This window comes from Photinus pyralis, unplaced genomic scaffold, assembly GCF_008802855.1.
Source record: "Photinus pyralis isolate 1611_PpyrPB1 unplaced genomic scaffold, Ppyr1.3 Ppyr1.4_LG3a, whole genome shotgun sequence".
In the NCBI taxonomy this organism is placed as follows: Eukaryota; Metazoa; Arthropoda; class Insecta; order Coleoptera; family Lampyridae; genus Photinus; species Photinus pyralis.
In genome coordinates, this window is record NW_022170509.1 from 2,553,687 (window position 1) to 2,577,630 (window position 23,944).

Here is a 23,944-nt window from a genome sequence, read left to right on the forward strand (position 1 = left end):
CTAAACCCTAGATAATGTGGAACTGAATTAAAACTATCACACTGTCACTTAATAGTTAAGGGAGTAAACTTTGTTCACATACTTAGCATAGATTTAGTTAATCTTTTAAATAAGTGATTCAATTTACATATCTATTAAGCACTAAGAAAACACGTGTTTGTTTTCCATAAAACTTTTATTTTGTCTCAGGCGAACCCTTTACAATGTACTACCAGAATATTAAGAGCTCATGCCCCATCATTCGCAATTTTATGTTCATGTTAAATTAATAAAGTTTTTATATACAAAGAAATTAAGCGTAATTGGGTTCTTAAGCTTCTGAACCCATTCGAATTACATAAAGATGTTACCACGACAATAAATGACGTATCTCCGAAAGATGCCCATAATCGAAGAAAAAGAAATTGATTTCAGGAATAATTGTTCTTAAACTTATATTCGAATTTTCCGCTACTGCAGCCAAAACGTTGTATTGTCGTTTTCCTGATGGTTTTGACCGAGGTTTTGACGGACATTTTGAACGTTATTGTACGTGCAGATATTTAACACTGTGTCTGTTCTTTCAAACTTGCGCACATTTCTGTCTACTGTGGTACTGCTTGGATTCGGCCGATTGGGGGTGCTTCACACTAAATAAAGACGTTACTTGGCGGGCATAAAACAACTTTAACATTTCCACTTTCTCTTCAGTTAAATACATGATAAACCATTTTATGATTCACTATTTTATAAACAAGTATAAATTTCGTAATCGTCAAAGGCAAGTAATGAAACGTGATCGCTGTTTTTTGAGGTAATTCCAAGGCATATCTGATTTATTGTAAAATGAACCTTTTTATTTTGTCGATTTCTGCGGTTTTGAAAAACGGAAAATTATAAGTAATAGTATGAACAGATGCAATATTTTTTTCTCTAAAAAAAACGTATTTAGACTTTTGCTCTAAAATAATTAGGGGCGCTAGTAATTGACTATAAAGAAATTACCATTGAAATCCCTATGCTGCGTCGCGTTAGACACCACCCGGTATACATAGAATGAAAAATATTGGCATATATTAAAATTTGGACAGATTGGTCGATTTCAACCTTCCTTTCAATCTATCCAAAAAAATCAATTTTATGTTTGTTGAAACGTTCAGTAGCCCAAAATTGTTACTAATTTTTTGTACGAGGCCACGAGGTCACTATCGAAAATTTCTTTTACTGTATTGAAACAGTCAAAATCAAAACTACGTTTAGGGCTTGATCCATTCGGAAATGTAACTACTGTTACACTGGGCTGACCAAAACAGTTTCAGTGATACTGCTTATTTTTTAACATTTCCACGACACTTGAATATGGTAAGTTATATTGGACTTCGGTCTATACATTGTTTCCCATTATACTTTATAGCTCAAAGTTGTGAAATATCTGTAGAAGGCTAAGACGATTATTACGGGAAATTTCAAGTAATGTTTCAACTAAAATCGAGATATAAAATTACACCTGACGAATTTCCTTCGTATGAGAGTGCGTAAAATTTGTACAAAAAGCAAACCCATTGGAACAGGAGATGTATGAAACTGTTGTATCGTTTCCTTCAAAATTGTTGTATCTACCATCCCAAAATCCCTGGGGTTTTAGCTATGGCTTCCACATCTCAGACCTTATAACTATAAAGCCCGTCCATGGGACAATGCCTTGCAGTTTTAGCATAACCAAGGAAAAGAACAATCATTTTCTTCTACATTTATATCGCATTTCATTTACTTCATAAGTTTATGTTAAATGCCCAATAAAATTTCTTTGTAATTTGTAGCTAAAAATGATAAGATATTTTATTCCTTACGGCCGAAAGACATTTGCAAGAATGCTGATAAAAATTAAAATGAGATAGGCATAGGACTGACACCTGTAAATGGTAAAACTCGATTTAATTGTAGGTAAACTGATAACGCCAAATTTTGAATTCGACTTGTTTTCTGTTACAGTTAGTTCGCGGACGTGTTCGTGTGTATATCGTAACGTTTGTTGTTTGAACTTCAAAATATTTTATAGGGGTTGTTTATGGTGAAGAATGAAGAATGCTGCCGTGCTGCATAGAAAGGTACAGTTTAGCATCTGGTTTTTCAAGAAATAAGTTCGCTTAGAAATCGGGCTAGTTTTGAAATTGCAAACCTTTTTGTTTATAATAATTTTAATTAATTATTTTTGAGGTTCAGTACATTGGTGCTGCAATGAAAATTAATTATGAGCATATACGTTTTTGTTGGAAAAGAGGCTATGGTCCTTTTTTCATCAAAAACAGACAGATAAGACAATCTCCCTGCAATGATTGGGGGGGGGGGGGGGGGCTTGCACAATTCCGTCGACTGCATGATGTAGTGTATGACTGAGAAACCATTTGGTAGCAGGTACTTTGAAACAGGCCAAATATGCAACCCTGTGTTTTTCTCCCGGATTTTGGAGTGACAGGTTCTTCTTCCTCCTCCTTTCTTAAATTACAAATTGACATTTTGGGACATCCTGCATGCCTGGCCGCTACAGTATCAACCAAGCACGTAGGATGGTCATTTCTGGAAAAGGTTTAATATACTTAATTGTTTTTTCAGTTGGCTGAAAGTTATTGTTGAATTTATTATCATCATTAAATCGCTCTTAGTAGTAACACGGTGTAACGGGTGGTCGGCTTAGACTTAACAAAGCAATTTTTCGAATTTATATTTTGGTAGGCATAGGGTTACACAACACAATATGTACCGCTTTAAAGCGAACAGAAATTAAATATAAGGCCATAACAACGGGTGTTTTTTCAATAAAAGATCTGCAATGTGAGATAAACGTTGGTTGGACCGTGGGTGCGGCGGTTTTTAGACATCAGACGAGGTTGAACTTTAAAAGAGTAAGCACATACTTCTTGAGTGGGAGTCCACTGTACCATTGCAGCCGTCTACCTCCATATTTTCCCTGAAGGAGGGAGAGACAATCAATTGTAACCTGAAAGGAATCTCACCGATATCAGTTACTGTAAGTTGTTTAATTTGTATTGATTTTACTAAAAATAACTTTGATATTCCTGTAGAAATTGATCTATCAGAACAATTTGTATAAAAAAAATTCTGTATTGTATTTTATTCGTTGATAAGGATCAGATCGATGCAAATGATTTGGGTTAGGTTATTTTATTTCAGTGATTGGGAATTTTATTTGCATTTGCAGACGGAGGTATTAGCAAAAAAAATGGTTGACAATAAATCGAAATACTATTTAAAAGTCTGACCACTTCTTGTCGAAAAAGCAGTTGAATACATGTTTCCAGTATGTATTTTTGGCCGATTAATGATTACGCCCCCTAAAAACGCTACACTCTATCAAAATAGTATATTGAGAGACAAGTATTACAATAAAGCATTGTAACACGCGTTTTTCATACTATTTTTTCTATTTCGGTGCTTTAATTTAATTTAAAAAATCATTATCAGAAACTATAGGGAACATTAGAACTAACATGTTTTATGTTGGGAACACTTTTTATGCCGTTAAGTTTTAGGTTGGCAGCGTAGTAAGACTGACATTTTGAAGTTCAAACATGGAAGTACCCAACGAAGTTCCTACTTGTACTAACTAGTAACTGCCAACTTAAGAGATGAGTTACCAAAAAAAAACGACTATAATCACTGTCTTTGTACAGTTGTACAAAATCATCATTGTGACACCGAAATAGAAAAACGTTATTGTAGTGACTATGGACCTATACAGTTTTCTCACCACGCCTGGCCCCAATGCCGAAACGTCTCGCGTTCTATGCGCTGTGATTACCCCTAAAAAAATCATTAAAAAACGGCAAGGGTTTGCATTATTGGGACCCCCTGGAGACAAAATTAAATAGTAACGAAGAGGGTGTGACAATTAATTACAGGATGTACAGAAGTGCGGCTTAGGAGTACGGTAATTTAAAAATAGGAAAATCCGTGCAGGGGTGGTTTACATTACTACTTCACTGTATCTAATCGCTTGCCGTAGTTGAAGTTGTAATGAAAGTGGTCTACTGTCATTCGAACTTTTTTTAATCAATATTATTGTTAATAAATGTAATGGGTATGAAACCCGGCGAATAAGAATTTCTTTGTGTAATATTGCTATTGAATAACTGTTAAAAAAATATATACCTAGCAACACAAACACAGGTACTCCTACCATTTACATACTGTTTTCGTTGTTATTCCATGTGTAGATAGGTACTTTTGTCATGAAAAATTTTCACAAACCTCTGAAGTTAGTGCTAATTTAGTTAAAGAGAGATATTTCAATTCTCAAAGCAAACGAAATTATTTTGTTTCGCTGGACTGTTAAAGTGTACACAGCGGACGAAAATATTCCTAATAAAGTTAATGAGGATTATATCGTTTCAAATTTAGAATTTGCAACGGTAGGCGTTCTGTTAATTAGGAAATGTAAGTAACAATAAACTACATCGACAATGCCGCTTTTATGCTTTTGTTGGTTGGAAAAGCCTTGGGGTCTTTTATTAATTCATCTTCAAACCCTCGTCAGTGAATAGTCTTTTAATTACTCAACAAAAATTTATAGATCAAAACAATATATTTATCATATTTATATATAAGAAATGATAATTATGCAAGTTTTGCGTACATCCGCAATTGACATTCTCCTCAGAATCATATAAAAACTCTTGATTCCCGTTTTTAATATTTAATTCTGAAGATCGTCTCCGTATTCGCTAGTAAAGTCAGAGTTTATGAAGACACGATGTTTATGTAAATTTAGTGTGAAAATTTAAGAAGCTTTGAGTTTTATTTTCGTATAACCGTAAGGCTGCTTTCTCATATGTTCACGAGTTGTGTTAAATATTCACGCCTTAAAAGTAAGGAAAATGGCATAACTTACTAAGGGAATTTATGAATAATAATATGTCCTTCTTAATAACAAAAATTTTCATATACAGATAACGCAAAAGTTTCCATTCTGACTTAGTTCTATATAATATGCTATAGATTATTTATGGCCCGCCCTCCCTCGCGAAACCTTTTGTTGCGAACTCCTTATTTGGAAACAAATGACCATCATAAGCATACCCAGGATGCGTAGGTATAAAGGTATCATTTCAAGCAAAAGTTAAATCCGTGAATGTTGCTGAAAATTTACTTCTCAAACTCGAGTAAATATTAATCCTTTTGTCTCATCGGTTTCTTTACTGATACGCACGGAACAGTTTTATTCGCAATATCAGCCAAATTGCAATGTAAATCCTTTTTTCTGCAAGTGTCATTTCAACAGGATAATTGGTTGTTGTGCGTTGATACACACTCCAACAGGGGCGGACTGGCGCGGAGGGGGGGGGGCCATTGCCACCTGGTCTGTAGATCATAATGGCCCGTTGGAAATTTATAAGTATGCGCTGTATTTAGTTTCTTGCATTATTAATAAATTATTAACACGTTTCTCTAATTGGGGTTGATGTTAGGTTGTTAAAAAAATCTGTTTTAATTGAAGTGTTTTACAATGAATTTATCATTTTTTGTCGTAGCATGAAAGTGCTGAAATACAATGATAGGCGACGCACCTCGTGTGGATTGTATATTTTGTTACTTTTAATTATCAGCTGCAATTAAAAAAAAACTGTATGGTAATTGATTTTCGAGAAAGGAGTACTTACTTTAAAATGTTTTTGTGGTGCACCTCAGAGCTACCCCACCCCCCCGGCACCTTCATTACTACACTAATACTTTAATGGCTTAATGGTCCGTAAGTACCCAGTCCGCCCCTGTGTATAACCTTCCTTTTTTACCAAAATTCGACTACACCAAAATTTCTCGGGAAAACACTTTTTCTTATTAATTTGGGTGCGTAGAATCCAAATCAAATCGTACTTTTTCGATCAGGCAATCAAAAGTTATAGACTAGAAACCAATTTCGAAAGAAAATTCAAAGGGCTGTAACTTTTGAACTAGTAGCCCAATCTTGGAACTGTTTGAAATTATGATTCTACAAGGCCACATTCTATAAGAGAATTTTTTTTCCGGGTCGATCTGAGACAATTTTTTATTTCGGGCTCAAAAAAAGGCAGTGTATAACCTTCCTTTTTTACCAAAAATCGACTACACCAAAATTTCTCGGGAAAACACTTTTTCTTATTAATTTTGGTGCGTAGAATCCAAATCAATTCGTACTTTTTCGATCAGACTTCTCAATCAAAAGTTATAGACTAGAAACCAATTTCGAAAGAAAATTCAAAGGGCTGTAACTTTTGAACTAGTAGCCCAATCTTGGAACTGTTTGAAATTATGGATTCTACAGGCCACATTCTATAAGAAAATTTTTTTTTTCCGGGTCGATCTGAGACAATTTTTTTTTCGGGGCTCAAAAAAAGGCAGTGGCTCAAAAAAAGGCAGTGTATAACCAGGGGCGCACTGGCTCGGGGGGGTGGGTGGCGATTGCCACCTGGCCTGTTGTAAATTTATAAGTATGTGCTGTATTTAGTTTCTTGCACTATTAATAAATTATTAACACGTTTCTCTAATTGGGGTTGATGTTAGGTTGTTAAAAAATTCTGTTTTAATTGAAGTGTTTTACAATTAATTTATCATTTTTTGTCGTAGCATGAAAGTGCTGAAATACAATGATAGGCGACGCACCTCGTGTGGATTGTATATTTTGTTACTTTTAATTATCAGCTGCAATTAAAAAAAAAACTGTATGGTAATTTATTTTCGAGAAAGGAGTACTTTAAAATGTTTTTGTGGTGCACCTCAGAGCTAAGGCCCCCCCCCCCCCGGCCACCATCATTACTACACTAATACTTTAATGGCCCGTAACCTATGCAATTCCACCTGGTCCGCAGTTACCCAGTCCGCCCCTGCACTCCAACTCATTTACTTCTGCTCTCTTGCGGAGCTGAACTGTGTTCTAGCTAGTTGACCCAGTGACGCAGTTGAACCCAGTAACCCGGTTTATTATTTATGAGTAAAATTCAATGCGCTAGAAGCAATAATTCATGATTAAAATAATTAGTTTCAAACACGAATCACTTTTCTCCATAACAATACAGTACATACTTCAGATGGAGGAGTTTATTGGGTATTCCACTGCTGAAAAGAGTTTAATCAAAGCTCAGTATGAAAGCAAACGAAGATTTACGTTACTGGAAAACTACTTTTTGGCACAAACCCGTTACCCATATAAGTTGATAAGAAGAGATCTCGAATGAACTAAAAACGGCCTCAAAAGCCGTTGATGTGATGGATGCAATATCCGACTTGATTGAAAAACATATTATTTTATGGGCCATAACAACTTCTTTAGCAGCGTCAGAAAGAAAAAAAAATGTACCAAGCTTTTGTTAAAATTATTTGTTGATATCTTTAAAAATAAATTGACGCCAACGTATTCTCGAAAATGACATTTTCGGGGTTTTTGGCCATAATTCTCTATTTGTAGACCTACAAGACTTTTGGAAGGGAAAATTAATCACCATACAATTTTGCATAAATTTGCCCCAAATGGCTTTGTATCTCTTACGGTTTCCGAGTCCCCATATGAAAAAAAACGCACCCTGTAATTGTTTTTCAAAAAATACGTTTGCAGTAACAGCACTTTTTATTTTTTAATCGGGATAGGGAGGGAGCGTGAGTAATTTTAGTTTTGTGAAAGGGGGCGCCATGGAAATAAGTTTGAGAACCGCTGTTGTAGAGGATGTTACACAGAGGATGAGACGCACACCTCGCACTTATGTACTCTAGTCCAGCGTTCGCCAACGTTTTAATCCTCACGGGCCACCAAACAAAAAAATATGTAATCTACTGGACCGCTATTTAACTACTTAATTTTTAATATTCTACCAAAAGTGACCTAAAAAAGCCATAAAAGTAATATTTATTCAATGAACATCCATATTGTTTGTTGGAGATTAAGAGCGCTTTCCAATTATGTGTCCCTGCTTAGGAGGTTGAGTGAGTTGAGGATGAGTGTACATTTTTAATTAAAAGATATCCCCTTCCAACCAAAATCGACCATTTTTGCGTTTTTTTCTAAACACTATCCTTACAAGTTATCCTGTCTGTTTCGTTGTCGTTGTGCCACATGTATACCGCGCATAATCAGTACCAGAGTTACTATTGGCGATCCACGAACCTGATAGACCACCAAAATTTTCGACCGCTTGGCGCCCGCTGCCCTAGTCCACCCTCCTATCGTAATCCAGAATCCAGATCCCCCTAAGGGTTACATTTTAACACTACTTCAAATGCAATTGTTTGATGTTAAAAATGGTACCAGGTACGAATTTAAGGTATTATTTATACAAGCTATGAATTAATTTGGTAGCTAACATTAACACCTTTTTGTCCGCAAAACTAACTTCTATTAGGGTTGCTTTTTTTAAATATCGTATAGGTAATTTCATTATGCTCTCCGATATGTAAGGCAATTTCGCAGTTGTGGAAACATCGAGAAGATTTGGATTTATTTCAATCGATTTCATTGTTTTAAATAAATGCAAATTTTCTTGTTACAGGAATTTATATGGAACTTTTGAAATACCGAATTAAAATGTAAATATAAGGAATAATGGATCAATTGAAAGACGTGCTTGAAAATGGTTTTAAAGTTTTATCCGCCTGTCCGCTTTATTTAAATGTTGAGAAAAACATTACCAATTGATCTGTTCGATTTGTGGTTAATTACATTCGTCGAGCTGCGCAATTATGCTTAATTTAATCGAGCCTGTCAACTTTCGTAATTTACCAATGTTATCATCACTTTATTAACGTCCCTAATGACATTTTGGTGTTATACTAATTATACGATATAATGATTTTCTCTCTTTGCCATTCACATTTTCGATAATAATTTATAGTTGTTGAGTGTTCTCTCTGAAGCCACTTACTTCGATGCAGTAGGGTGAAGTTTTTCTTGAAAACGAGCGAAGGCAAGAATCGCAGTTTTACAGCTTAATTTTTTAAAATAGGGCGTTGGAAGATATAATCCCTAGTATCCTAGTTTTTTTAATGGTGTTTCCAATTGAAAGAATATACAATTTACCTATAATGACGTTTTAACCTTTTCGGTGGGGATCTGTATAGAATCTAGAACTTTACGTTTTCTAAATGAGGGGCTAACTTCACACGTGCAAAAAATCTTCTTTAAATCTTAACATGTAGGTAAACAGACATGCCCCTTTTCTTTACAATACTTTGCACTCTTTATCCCTCTTAGAAACGCCGGTTAGCCCGAGCTGTCTCAAGAACTTTCTACATTTAGAGCTTTGGATTTTGCTTCAAATTTCTAATCAGCAGAATCATTCGTTCGTGGGAGATGAATTTTTGAAATTTTGTTGCTAACTTCCGTTTCAGAAAAACATGTGAAGCAGGATCCCCAAATATTATCCAGCTTTAGGTCAGCGTAAAGAATATAAGGAAATGTACAGGGCACAAAAATAATACTAAACAAATATTTTTAGAGAATTTCTAGTTAGCTATGGGTATATTCTCAAATAAATAAAGAATAATGACAGCAATTTGGTCACATTAGTTTATTAGCAAATCTCGCCTTCCTAGAGGTTGAATATTTGACAGTATGAGCCTCTAAATGAACCGTTTACGCTGCGCTTGTCAATCCTTATCGGAAATGGTTTCCAATAAAATCGTCAATAATTTACTTTTAAAAGTACTACTGTCGCTAATAAATTATGGACACACTAACGTATAACTGTTAACGCGTAAATAAAGTTAAATAATTCAGCGTTTTCGCAGTTTTCTGGAAAATTAAAGATTTTAGTTTTCCTTGTATTTATAATCGTATATGTATTTCAAGAGTCTCTGGAGAAATCGAACGGTTTTAATGCTTTCTTTCTATACTAGAAAACACAAAAGGAAGCTCCTCTATTATTAACGATACTGAGCATTTGCTTTCATAACTACTGTCCCTGAAGACCAAGATACATCCTCTTAATTTTTACCTTTAATATCATACGCTAACGTTACAGCAAGCATTTAAAATATATTCTCTAATAATAATGGAGCAGCTTATATGTTTGGAAACATTACCACTTATCTTCTTTCTCGCGCACGTATAAATAAAAAGCTTAACTCCTTCCAACTTCGGATCATAAAGTTTTCCTGAAAATTTGGTAATGACCTTCCAACATTTACCTACGCATTTAACAAAGCGAAAGGTAGATAAATATAATTGAGCTGCATACGTACAATCAATAGGCCTAGCTTAACGTAGATCTGAAATGGCAAAGTAAGCTCTCGCCGTTTGCAATCTTTTGACTCAATTTTCCCAGTTTGCAAGGAAACATTGGTATTTTATACGACAATTTGTTATTCTTACTAAATTATACATAAATGTCACACCTCCTTCGCCGTATATCCATATATTATGTTGCATTTGCTTGTATACATCTAAAACATTTTTGACGGTAAAAAATTGCGATGCATAATATATGTACCTCAATGAAATTTTATTGTGGTCTAATTTGAAGAAATATTCATCATAGTACTGCTATACAAATTGTTTGCTTTTATAAAATTAAAAAGTGCAACTCGGAGCAATATGCCAATGTCGCAAAGACCGTCGAACAAAAAAAATTCCAAAACAGAAACAATAGAACAAGAGACTGCCGGAAGTTATCTAGTTATTTTAACTAGTAGGCCAAATGTAAGTTCATAAATTCATTTAAAATCTTAGCGAGAAGGAAAGCGTACATTTTAGAAAATCTTAAAAAAACGAAAACCATAAGAGATAGGTATAGGGCGTGTAACAATTGATCGATGTAGAATTTTTTTCCACATTTGAAACTGCAAAAAAGATAAAGCAGATTTCATTTGAAAAAATCAACTTTTTAAGGTTCGAAGTTATTAAACTTTACCATTAATTTTAAAACACCCTGTAGAAGGGCGATCAAAATTGAAATCATTCGCATGTAGCATCACGTCAGTATTGTTGATTTTGGAAGACTTTTTGAAATTCAAGTCAACGGAGCCATAGGGCCAGGCCGCAAAAGAGAAGCAGTCAAACGTCAAAAATTTTGAAAAATGTTTAATAACTTGAAAACCTTTGATGTTAGTTAGGTATAGGGAAATGTGGTATCAAACGACGTAGATTTTCATTTAGAATTCGAAAATGCCATAAAATACGGGGTGTTCTATTTAAAATAAGAAAGTTGCCGGTTGTATCGGAAGTAACCCGATCATGATAATATTTTCTTTCGATTCATGAAAAATTATTTTGGTATGCAAATTTTCAGATTTAAATTATTAATGGAAGTCTAAATACTTGTAGGTAACGGTTTGCGTGAAACGGCCTGTATAAGACCACGCTCGCAGTAAAAGGAGCATTTTTATTTGCAACGCCTCAGCTCTTGAACCTGCGGCAGTTTGCGCAAGACTGAAATTTGGTCCAAAAAGGGGTTAGCGGCCTTTCGATGTCCGAAGGGAAGATTTGAAATTTTCAGCAACCGACCAATGACCACTGAGTACTGCAGTATATGAGAAGATCGCATTAGTAGCCCAGAAATGGATACCAGGTACTGTAATTAATATATTCCCTTCGAGATGACTCATTTGCTTGTAAAGGTTTTGTAAGGACTACTAAATAATTTCCCTTAAGTTTTTGCGTAGTAGAGCCCCGCGTTTATAGTAACCGGGTAGTCAATCATTTGGCGTAGCAGTTTTCCACATTATTAGATTGTTTAGACGGCTAAAATCTAACAAAAGATTAGTATAGCCAAATGCCAAAGGCATAACTTAACAAAATGAGTCCTTCACCAATCAGAAATTGCGTTTTGTTGCATTTACATGCGTGATAAAAATATAACCTAAATCTGAGACTTTTGTCGCCATAGATACAAAAGTTTTCCAAGCCAAAACGACACAACGAAGATCTGGTACTGACACATGCCATGATTATAAAGAGTGAAACTTACGGAAAGTGGAACGTTTCATAATATGTAGTTGAAATCATTTTAACGATTATTAATGTTATTAGTTATTGTTTGTTTTCTTCGTCTATCTGCAAATATCCTAGAAATCAGATTGTAGGACAGAAATAAAACAATTCATCGGAACGGTAGATAACAGTAATCACAGAAAAACCATATTAATTTGAAAACATAAATATGCATCGTATAAGACGTATATATTTTGAACTACCTCTTTGTAACGCAAGTGGTATGTTGTAACAATTGTCGTTTATTAAATAAATGGTGTAAACTGTAGCGAATAAATCAAACACTGTGCAAATATAATAAATTAGTAATTATGAAGATGGTGGACCGTTTGTGGAATACGATGTTATATTGAGAACAAAGTGGAATCTGCTTGAAAAGGACGAATTAGTCAGTATTTACCTGAGTAAGCGCTCGTTATACAGTTTCCAAGAGGGACCTAAATAAGGGTTGTAATGCTTTACTTTAAGAACTGTACATTATTGCTGCATAATTTTTATAAAAGGGTGCATTCTCACAAACTGACTCAACAAAGGGATTTTAAAATAAAAGTCTCAAGAACATCATAACTGCATCGTAGAAGATTTGTGACCGGTCACAAAAATGTTGTTAATGAACTGAAAGTGCGTTATGAGCTTATAACAGATCGGAAAAAGAGAACTTAAAAGGGAATTTGCTATCCCAATTTATATTCTACCTCCTTCTTCGATTGGAAGGTTTATAGATTCAATCCAGATACACTTTATCTTTCCCTATTGTAATCACCTACTCGGAAAATATTCTTTTAAAAGATCAGCACCTTAAATTTCGAAGCTGCGTAAAGTATTTCTGCCTTCGCACGTTCAAAAATTAAATTGAAATCACAGCTGTCGTTGCCTTGTTTGAAAATTCGCTGCATATTATATTGTACTTTTTAGTGTCCGTTGAAATGATGACCCTCGCAGCGTGGGTAGTCAAAATTCATATTTTTATCAAAATCGAAGGTGAGACTAGACTGGAAAACAGCTTAATTAATATTTAATATCTATATAAGTGCAGTATTTTGTTGGTAAATGAGAAAGTGTGCTCAAGACGACCTATCGAAGCACCGGGTTCCCAGGAAAATCGTTGAGTCTGTTTTACGAGTTCAACCACGATCACGATACGTGTGAGTGTATCGTGAGTTCAAAAGACACGGTTTCCCAGATAAAAATAAAATTTCGACTCATTTGGACAATAGTTTGAACAAATAATTGTTACTTAACGTATCTTGGTTGTCTAGTACTGTGCACGTTTTACCGGGAAACGTAAACGGGGAACCTGCAATAGACTTTCCTATGCCGAAATACCGTTTCCCAAACAGATGTACAAAAGATATATACAACAGAGTCAGCGACGACGTAACCTCAAAGGTGAAGGGCTACAACGGTTAAGCAATATTTTAATCGGTGCGATTAGGGGGGTATTGTATTAGTCCAAATGTTTTTGTTTCGTTGATCAATTAAGTTAAATTTCATTCTCATTTGAAACATACCTATTTTTTTTTATAAATTTCACACTTACATGCATAGCAATCCTCGACTGCAGGGGTTGTAACTTTTGTAGTGGTCTAAATGTTTTTGCTTCTTTGATCGATTATGTTTAGATGATCTATAAGCAACCCCGAAACTGCCCTCTAACATGAAATTTCACTCTCTTTTTAAACTTACGTAATTTTTTTAAAAATTCACACTTAATTTATAGCAATCGTTGATTAGGGGGGTTGTAACTTTTGCAGCACACCGAATATTTTTGTTTCTTTGATCGATTATGTTTAGATGATCTATAAGCAACCCCGAAACTGCCCTCTAACATTAAATTTCATTCTCGTTTTAACTCCCGTATTTTTTTTAAATTTCGCACTTCATGCATAGCGATCGTTGATTAAGGGGTTTGTAATTTTTGCAGCACACCGAATATTTTTGTTTCTTTGATCGATTATGTTTAAATGATCCATAAGCAACCCCGAAACTGCCCTCTAACATTAAATTTCATTCTCGTTTTAACTTACGTTTTTTTTATAAATTTCACACTTCATGCATAGCAATCGTTGATTGGGGGGGGGGGGGGGGGGTTGTAACTTTTCACACCGAATAATGATCGAAACGGCCTTATAAAATTAAATTTCATTCTCATTTTATGCTTACCAATTTTTTTTATAAATTTCAAACTTACATGCATATCAATCCTCGACTACAGGGGTTGTACCTTTTGTAGTGGTCTAAATGTTTTTGCTTCTTTGATCTATTATATTTAGATGATCTATAAGCAACCCCGAAACCGCCCTCTAACATTAAATTTCATTCTCGTTTTAACTCCCGTATTTTTTTTAAATTTCGCACTTCATGCATAGCGATCGTTGATTAAGGGGTTTGTAATTTTTGCAGCACACCGAATATTTTTGTTTCTTTGATCGATTATGTTTAAATGACCCATAAACAACCCCGAAACTGCCCTCTAAAATTAAATTTCATTTCCTTTTTAAACTTACGTAATTTTTAGAAATTTTACACTCACATGCATAGCAATCCTCGACTGCAGAGGTTACTATTGTCGTACACCAAAATTTTTGTTTCTTGGATGGATTATGGATACATAAATTATAACCAACCCTGCAAATTCTCTCTAAAAATAAATTTCCTTTTAGTTTTAGACTTACGTAATTTTTTATGAAATTCTCACTTAGATGCATTGCAATACTCTTTGCCGATTCATTACGGAAAAGGAAAAGCACTCACTAAAAAATATAAAACTACTAGATAACAACAATGTTAACAATACTGTTGAAAGTAGAAGTAGAAATCAGTGCATTGACTATTCAGAGAAAATGGTCAGAAAATACTTTATCACGTTAAACTTCCATTTAAGAGTGACCAAATTTAACCTGATTACAATCATTCATTTTATGGAGTTTAATTGACACAATGAGTAGGTAACAATGGGTATTATTCCAACCAACGTTTCCTCTTCAATACAAAGTTTACTTGGTTGAATCATTTTTTACCACGTTTAACATATCCAGTACGATATTCCTGAAATCATGACATTCTTTACTGTAAGTGGCCAAGAATTTTTAATTTTTTGCCTTCGCTAATTTGTCGTAACTTTTTAGCCAAATGACCTAGAAAGACCTTCAAGTATCGAAATATGCCAACACTCTTTTCCAAAAAGCTTTCGGTTTCTCAAAACAAATTATAACCTAATTTTCCTCTTACTCTGTCGGTTTTGTGAACTTATCAATAAAGTACAAGGTTTAAAGGATTAATAATTCTTACAACACCTTATTTGGAAAATCTCAAGGTAGGGTATAAATAAGGATTTCGCCCTATAGGACATTCCCGGTTATAGATTGATAAACACGCGCAGTAGAAATAGTGAAAAATTAGTAGGCAGCCAACAAACACTAAAAAACACCAAAAAGCAATTGTTGGCAATTGACACACGTCAAAAGAATAGGGGCTAATTTGAGATCGGTTTGCAATGATTACTGATTAATACATCTATTGACTTCCCTGTTTCTTTCATCCATCTTTTCTTCTATTTTCTTTTGTGTATCGCGATAATTATTTTACATTTGTATAGCGTACCAAACTTCATGTGTATGTCTTCCCTCTGGGAATTTTAACAGCGGTGGCCACTCTCATTTAAAGTAACTATTAGTTTTATATCGTCAACGTAATGAGATGCAAGTGGAGAAATTTGCCGTTATCTAATTGTATCCTTTTCACCCTGGTGTTGTTTAAGGGAGCAAACATTATTTTTAATATGTGGCAGTAACTGCTGCAGTCATTGTAGATGCTGGTTCTTCCCGCTGTTTGTAAATTGCACTCAATCTGTCTACTCTATGGGGTAGGTTTTCCCGAAAATTATGAATTTGCTCACAAAAATGTCCACGAAACAATTGTTAATTGGATTAACATTACAACAAAAATGATCCCCATGTCGAATTTGACATTGTTCTCACTTTAATTTATGCACAATGTGACGAAACTGTGTGAAAAACCGAGTGGCGTAATAAATAAATTATATTGTATGTGCTCGTGCATGTTCTAAATTCATACGTGCCGTTACATCGAATTTTTATACGCAAAAATAATGTGAGCGCAGTCTGTGAAACCAACATTGCATTCGGATACGTAGAACACGTAAACATGAATAATATAAGCAACATAGAAACGAGCGGAATGCTAAAAATCAAGGGGTTCCATAGGGAATCGCTAAACTGTGGCCTCAGAACGGATATGGATCGAGATCGGGAATCGTTCGCCAGCCACCCGTACTGCAGTAAACAGAGTTGGTCCAGGCAATGCGTCCAGAAATTGTATCAATACTTAATATGCAATTTGCGGGGACTCAAAAATTTATACCAGTTGCACAGTCCTGTGAGGCTTATAAGTTACAGGTTACGTTTTTTTGGGTGGACCGTCCTCGCCACCGGTGATTTAATGCCCATTTTGTCGAATTTACGTTTCCTTTATGAAGTCATCAAACTTTATAGAATGATTTGGTAAAGATTTAGACAGTGGAATTTTCAGAGTAGGTAGGCAATCGATATTTTCATGTTAGTGCTAGGATGGGCTTCTGTAGAATTCGGTTAACTAAATTGCATTGAAATTTTAATTACTTGCGTGTTTGTTAGTAAAGTTAGTCAATGAATATTTAAAACTAGGCCCCTCAAGTTTTAACACGCTACTAAGTAGGCCAGTAAATAAGCAAGTTTGACCATCCTAGTTGAGATCAAAGAGTGCGCCTAACGCGTGCATAACTGATGTGATGAGCGTCGGTACAACGGGTTCGGATTAAATGAAAAACTATTAAGTGACATTCAAAACATCCGGTCCTTTGACAATCGACAGCGTTCTATGCAGTAAAGATATATTTGGTATTCGAAACACATCCTGCAGAGTTCTGGCCTGATGTATAGGTGTCACCGATCCTGAATATTTAGCAAACCCCTTCGATCTGGGTTTATCGCGCATAATTACGAAAAATCTCCATCAATTTACACATTTGTTCATGTACGACCACCTCAGTTATCTAAACGTTTCCTTAAAACTGTCCCAATAATTAATTTGGTTTCTATTTTTAGATTCGTTTAATTAGAGTAATATTAAATTGTTTTATTTCAGTATCAGTTTTCACATTCCTGAAACCATATTTGACCCTAAATTGGATAGGTTACTTAATGTATGACATTGGAAACAGTCTTCCACATCAATGATCGCAGATAGATGCCGTTTATGAGTTTTCAGGATAGTAATTCTTCACGTTTTAATTTTTCTGTGCGTAAGACCACTTAGACAGACGGAGACAGAGACTTGCGAATAAGATTTACAGTCTTATCATCAAATCTCAAACTCAAAACTCAAAAATGCACGATTTTTTTTCGATTCCCCACTTTAAACCCGTCAACATTCAACGACGATATGGTACCAATTTATATTTTCATCACTCGCGTTTTAGGCGACTTATCAGTGGATGAAACTGAATTACGTCTTAATGAACGTGTAATTGATGGTTTTGATTTGCTTGTCTAGAATAAATTGTTACATTGTTTGTTAGTATAAAATTTAATTAACTGACTAGTAGGAATATTTTTTAGTTTAGATTAGGCTTTTGTTCTTATAGAGGGATTGTAAGAATTATTTATTTATTATTCAAATTTATGAACTTGAGTTCCAAATTATTGGTTGTTAATTTCTAATATTTAATCTACAGAGAAAAATTAATTGAATTCTTTCCTATTCCCATTTTATCTGAGCTCTAGGAAGTAAAAATAGGGAATGACCCAAAAGAGACCCAAAAACAACGGTACATCTAGTGAACTTTATCAACAGTTTCGTTGCCGTTGGCGATAACTACATTGTAACGGTTAAATTTCGTAAGCATTAAGCCATTTGAGTTTACTTGACAACCATCTCGCTTTACCTTTCATTTGTTCGATCCTCCATCCATTAGTGGGGGTATTGCATGACTGGGTGGATGGATTGTTTTCGACATGCAACTCCTCTGCAGTTCCACGAAATTCGGCGTCCATCACACTATTGGTGGGAGCAGGTTCTTTAGAGCATGTAGGTCTTCAATCATCTAATCATCTTTTTTATTTCAGCTAGCACATCGTTATCACCGATAAGTTCTTTATAATTTGAGTAAGTTTTTGGTGTCTGATAAGGTTCTTAAACCTAAATGAAACTATTTTTACTAGAGACAACTATTGATTTCACTTATGGTAATGGGTCCTTTCCTCTCCTACTAGGTCACAAAGTCGCAGCAGAAAAACTACTCAAACAGTAAAAAAGTTTGCGTTTTCGGGTAGGTCAATACAGAGAGCATGGATGAATCCAAATATCCTAAACGTATTGTCGCGAATAGTCCAGAAATCTCGATAGACATCGAGGCGCCATCGGGGATAAAGAACGGTGGATGTGACCTTTCCTAGCATTATTACGTGTTTGTCCGAGAATATTTTGAAGCGTCCTTGGGCACTTCAGAACATTGTAAGAACATTCTAGCAAAAATATTGTTTGCTATATAATCAAATCGAATTGTGTTTCGAGTTCACTTCCAACTTCGATGCGCTTATATTATAATCCATTTCAATACTGTTATAACTTTACGGCTAATTATATGTAAATAAATAAAACCAGGTAATTAAATTTACGTTACAGTATTTTACATTTATATTTGCTTATATTTGAAGTAAATTTGAGTTGACTTCATGAACACAATTTTAGCAGGTTCAGTAAAAAAGTCCAGCGTGCAATAAATTTGAAATACGTACGTTCGAAGATAAATTAATTGTCGATAAATTGTACAAATCAACACTAAACATTTGGTAATCATATTTTAAGTGTTTATGATGTCCATTGACTGTTGTTTAAGTAAATAAGCAAAAATAAATTTGTTTAACGTTTTTTTAAAGGCCCGAAAGATCAATGACGAATATAAATACGTTAATTTACATTACAAATTAATGTCGTTTTAATATTAACGTTACTATACAATTAGTTTTTCTAGTTTGGGGCATTTCCCCTAAATTATAGATATGTAATAAAGGCAGATGGGATTGTGAAGTTAGATTTAAATATCAATTTTTAATCGCTGAACTCATCAAACCGTAAATTCCGTTAAAATTGATTTTACCAGAGTGTAACTGTAAATAAATTATTAGGGTCGTAAGATGAACGTACTTATGGGAATTTATAATTCCTATGGTCATTATACTTACACCAACGAAGGGTTGAGCGCCTAATCCATGAAAGTATATGATTGTGGGATTTACATCTACATATATTTGAATCCTAGAGGCATTCGAATATTTGATAACATTCGGTTAGGTATATATCTACTATTTTGGGGTAAATAGTTTTCTTCCACTTCCCTTAAATTAATGCAAAGGTACGACTGCGAAAATAGTAACTAAAGACTTTATAGATACTTTTCAACATGCCTCCCCTGAGACAAGTTTATTTTGTTGAAAATTTTGGAAAATGTTAGTGACATGAACCAGTTACACTTTGTGTTAATGTAGAAGATTAATTTATTAACTCCTGAATTTTTTAGTAAAGAACAATGCCTAAGGAGAGAGCGTAAGGAAATTTACCTTTTAGAGCTTTATAATGCAACCAAATCAAGGCTTCGTACGTTCAACTTTGTGTTTTATTAATATTTAATATTTAGGGAAAGTTATAAGAATAGCCGGTGAGTTACTGATTAAAAGTTTTCTTCATTACCATACAGCCATTTGGGTAAGAAACTTAGTAATTAACAATAAATTAATGTTTTCTGGTAGCTGTTCTTTATTCGTTAAACATGTTTACAGACACGGAACAAATCAAAGTTCGGGAAATGAAAATGAAATTAACTTTAATGGGGAATGTCCAACTTTCGATTGTTGATGTAGGTTTAAAATTTTATTGTTTCTCGTCCATCACCTATATACAAGGGGATTAACTGATATTCTAATAATTATGGGACGGTAGTTTGTTAGTTTGTAAGTACGTTTCTACCGTTTTTCTACTTAAATACGTTTTCATTTTTCATTCTTTTTCTTAACTTCTTCCTTAACATTTTGCTTCTGCCATCTTGTTTGCTTTCTGTTTTTGTTTATCAATATTGCTCCACATACTTCGACCTCGAATTAGACAAACAAATCATACAATGTTTATTGGAAGCGGAAACACTTTAGCGAATGATTCAGTTTTGACTTCAGCAACCCTCGCTACTTGCTCACTGCCACTATGAACTTCAATCAACCCAATTTCCATTGTAATGGTGGTAAAGGATCCAACATTGAGGTGCCCTGTCTGGTACCTACTTCCATTTTTGTCCATCTCTTCCAAAAATGATGTCTAATAGCATGCAAATACTGGTACACATTACGCCGATTTTTTGGTACGTTCAATCCGTCTTCTTCGCATAAATAAAAAGATCCACGCTTTTGCGATTTTGGTCCACGGCCCTTCCTATCTCTGATAGTGAATGGTTCCAAATAATCTACCCCTAAAAGTTGCCGTGGTGCCGCATGCAGTAAGCTTCTATTCTGATACTTAAATAATAATTTACAAGTGATGTTTTCTGGGTAGTAAAGTGTGATAGTTTATATTCAATGGTAATTCTTCATTTCTTAGTCTGCTACCTAGTCTTAAACATAATTTTTGTTAATAAATGGTGCCAAAGACATTATTTGAGATTTATTGACCAATTGTTTTCGTTTTTTCAATAAATTAATGTCTATTACACATTACAGTGATTAAAATGAGATAAAACAATCGAATTATATAGGTTTTTGACATGATTCAACTATAGGTAATGGGGAACCGTTAAAGATTAAACTCAAATTTTCCTTTAGTAGGGATGAATCTTTTGGTTTGCAAAAGGCCGTAACGGATGATTCAGTTGGGTTAATATTCAAACTCGTGTCCTGCGAAGATTCCAGTAGTCGGCAAAGGCCATAATTAAGAGCTGCTTCAGCTTACTTCACTTCCTTAGCGTTGAATGGCAAGTAAATTTGTGTGTCATCTGCATAGAAACGATGATTACAAGAAATGAGATTTATACAAATTAAAAAATAGAGGTCCTTAGATGGATCCCTGCGGTGCACCTGAGCAAATGGTTATAAATGACGATCAATTGTGGGAATATATAGCACATTAGACTCGGTTAAATAAATAGTTCAAGATCAATTCAAGACGAATCCAAGAAAATGTAGGAGGGACAACAGCATTTCGCGTTTAATAGTCCCAAAAACTTTACTATAATCAAGTAAGATCAAACAGGTAGAAAGTCCTGCATCATATTTAGCAAGGATATCATCAGTTATGTTTAATAATCTGTTATGCAGCTATGTCCTTGTCTAAAACCAGATTGCATAGTTGGTATCTCTTGACATGGAGAAAAATTTATTGCTTCTAAGATTGCAGGTAAGATACTGATTGGTCATAAATCAGTATATGTTGCGGGATTACTTACACTTTAGGGACAGGAACAGTTGTTTTTTTCCATATGTCAAGGTAGAGGTGATTATTTAACAAATTTGTTCATGCTCGCTAATTTCAGGTACAGATGCAGTTCCAGGCAGGTCTGTTTTTGTGTTGTGGGAATGATTTGACGCCTAAAACTCATGATATGACTGTATTCGTCGTCTGATATGGATACTTTTAGGTGAGTTATTCCAGACACCCGGAGTATCGGTGTGTTTATTAAGCATGTGGGATGGTGAGAGAAACATTTGATAAGATGATTCTCCTAGAAGCAGTAACTAACCTCCTTATGTCCCCTATTTAAATGAAATCTCGATCATTCTTTAAGTTATCCATAATGTTAGTAGTTTTTAAGTATATATGCATAGGCATATACGATGATTTGCTACTCTCAATACATGTATTTATTATATTATTGGGTTCTATGCGCTTTCCTATAATTCTCACGTAGTCTTCTAGTTTGTAGTCGTCAATTTAATCGATAATTGTTCCTTAGTGTGGGGTAAGTGATTTGAGGGGTTTTTCGGGCAATGTTGGCATAGGTAAGTGTAGTGTAAGTGCTTAGCACAATAGCAGGGTAAATATACTATTATTATAGGTTTACAGTGCTGTGGGTTCTGTATTCATTGTTGTGGTAGTTAAGGAACTCTCTTGTGAACTGTGACTACTCCTGTAGTGAAAAGATGTGTTTAACATTTTTGCTATTTCACAGTTTTCATCCAGACTTAAAAATGCTTCGTATGGTCCAATCCCAATTTTCCTCATTTCTAGTTCATAGTTATTGCATTTTGATTGGTATGGTATTTTCGTCTTCATTATTCCACGAAAACGTTTACCGGACATTTTATTGACAAATATTCCTTGCTTGCTGTCCTTTTTGAAGTGCCCTCTTCAGGTGATCGCTGGTTTATTCTTCTTCATTTCTTTCTTGGGTCATTCACAGTACCATCGGTCTCGTTCCTTAATCAAAATCTTCAATTCTGCATTCATCTCAATTTATGATTTCTTGCTGTATTCAGCACAATATCCATTTTCTCTTGCATAGAACTAAGTAACACTCTTCGTTAGATACGTCTGTACTGTGTGAAGTCTTTGCCATGTTGAGTTTTTATGTTATGGTTATTTAAATAGTGGTCTTATTTTATTCCGCTGGTTTTCACTTATTTGCAGATTTTTTAAATTTCGGATTAAACGATTGTTTTTTCCTTAATTTGTGGTTCTAATAATAATCTATACAGGGTGGGCTTTTATCGTTACAAAGCTAATAACATTTTACATTTCATGCAATAAAAAAAACTTCGTAGTTCCATTTAAAAAAATCTAGTTACCTCTGATTGAAATTTTGAAAATTGGTGAAGTGATTTCTTTTAACACAAAAACAAATTTAACTAGCCGTTCGGCGAGAATCTTCTGTGCGGGAAGACTTTTCTGACGTGATTATAGGACCTTCAAGAATTTTCATTATAAACTAGGCATATAATATTTTCGAGTATGTTTTGGTTGTGGTTAACTGTAATTAGTGAATCACACATCGCGAGTACTACCAACTTTGGTATAATATGGTGGAATTTCAAATAGTATTAACCTTTTCGTCTTCTTTTTCTTATGAAATCACAAGATTGTCGAAACTAAAGAATTTAAAAAATCACATTTTGCAATAAATGAGTAAACCTCGAAATCTTTACAATGACCTGTTATCCCTTATGATATGCTGCGTCATATGAAGAACCCGCAATTACATTCACATTATAATTTATTAATGATGGTGATACAGTTAGCTAACGTCTATTTAACGCTTCTGTAACTTTTAAAACTTGTTCTTTCCATAATATAGAAACAGTACTTATCTATTGCGCACACGTTATGGACTTTGAATATGTTGAATTTTAGACACAAGTAATTTAAATACAGTCAGTTGGTAATCAGTACTTGCGTAAATATGAACGTAGCGATTACTATATTCCTGTGCATTTCTTACTTTGCGGATTTAAAGGTTGTTGAGAGTAGTACCCTCAAATCTGTATTAGTTGTAAGTAAAAGTTACATTTTCTATTGTAAAAGGATAATTTTGCAGTGTTAGGTTTTCAGGCACGGAGCTCGTACGCCTCTATGGACGTACAAAAATGATGAGCATCAGTCTTGGGCAGAAGGTTGGGGAAAGCTAACCATTGTGAGTATTCAACCATTTAATATTCGCCTAATTCACGATCATTTTTAGGAAGGGAAAAATCAAATGTATACGTTGGGAAAGCGCCTCAGACAAGACTACTCGCATTTTTTATCTGAATCTTACATTGAGGACGAAGTGTACGTGAGAAGCAGTGATACTGTTAGATGCAAGGCAAGCGCTCAGTTGGTTTTGGCAGGACTTTTTCCTCCAGTAGGTCACCAAATATGGAATCCAGATTTACCATGGCAACCTATACCTATCTCGTACGTTCCGCGCCAGGAAGACAATGTAGGTGCTTACCTTCTATTTCAATCATCAGGCATCGC

General features: G+C 34.6%; 1 protein-coding gene across 5 annotated transcripts in view; it reads left to right on the forward strand.

Annotated features, from left to right (window-relative positions):
* The window catches only part of LOC116166146 (testicular acid phosphatase homolog), a 46,528-nt gene that overhangs the window by 21,742 nt on the left and 842 nt on the right, over positions 1-23,944 (forward strand). Inside the window, exons 1-3 of one of the 5 annotated variants that reach the window (XM_031480994.1) lie at positions 2,050-2,087; positions 23,537-23,618; positions 23,667-23,906. In XM_031480994.1, the coding sequence (XP_031336854.1) occupies positions 2,065-2,087; positions 23,537-23,618; positions 23,667-23,906 (345 nt within the window). In that variant the 5' untranslated portion in view covers positions 2,050-2,064. Of the gene's footprint in view, positions 1-2,049; positions 2,088-21,600; positions 21,630-23,271; positions 23,478-23,528; positions 23,619-23,666; positions 23,907-23,944 lie in introns of those variants that run through there. The other 4 variants (XM_031480995.1, XM_031480993.1, XM_031480996.1 and 1 more) reach the window with 4 other exon arrangements.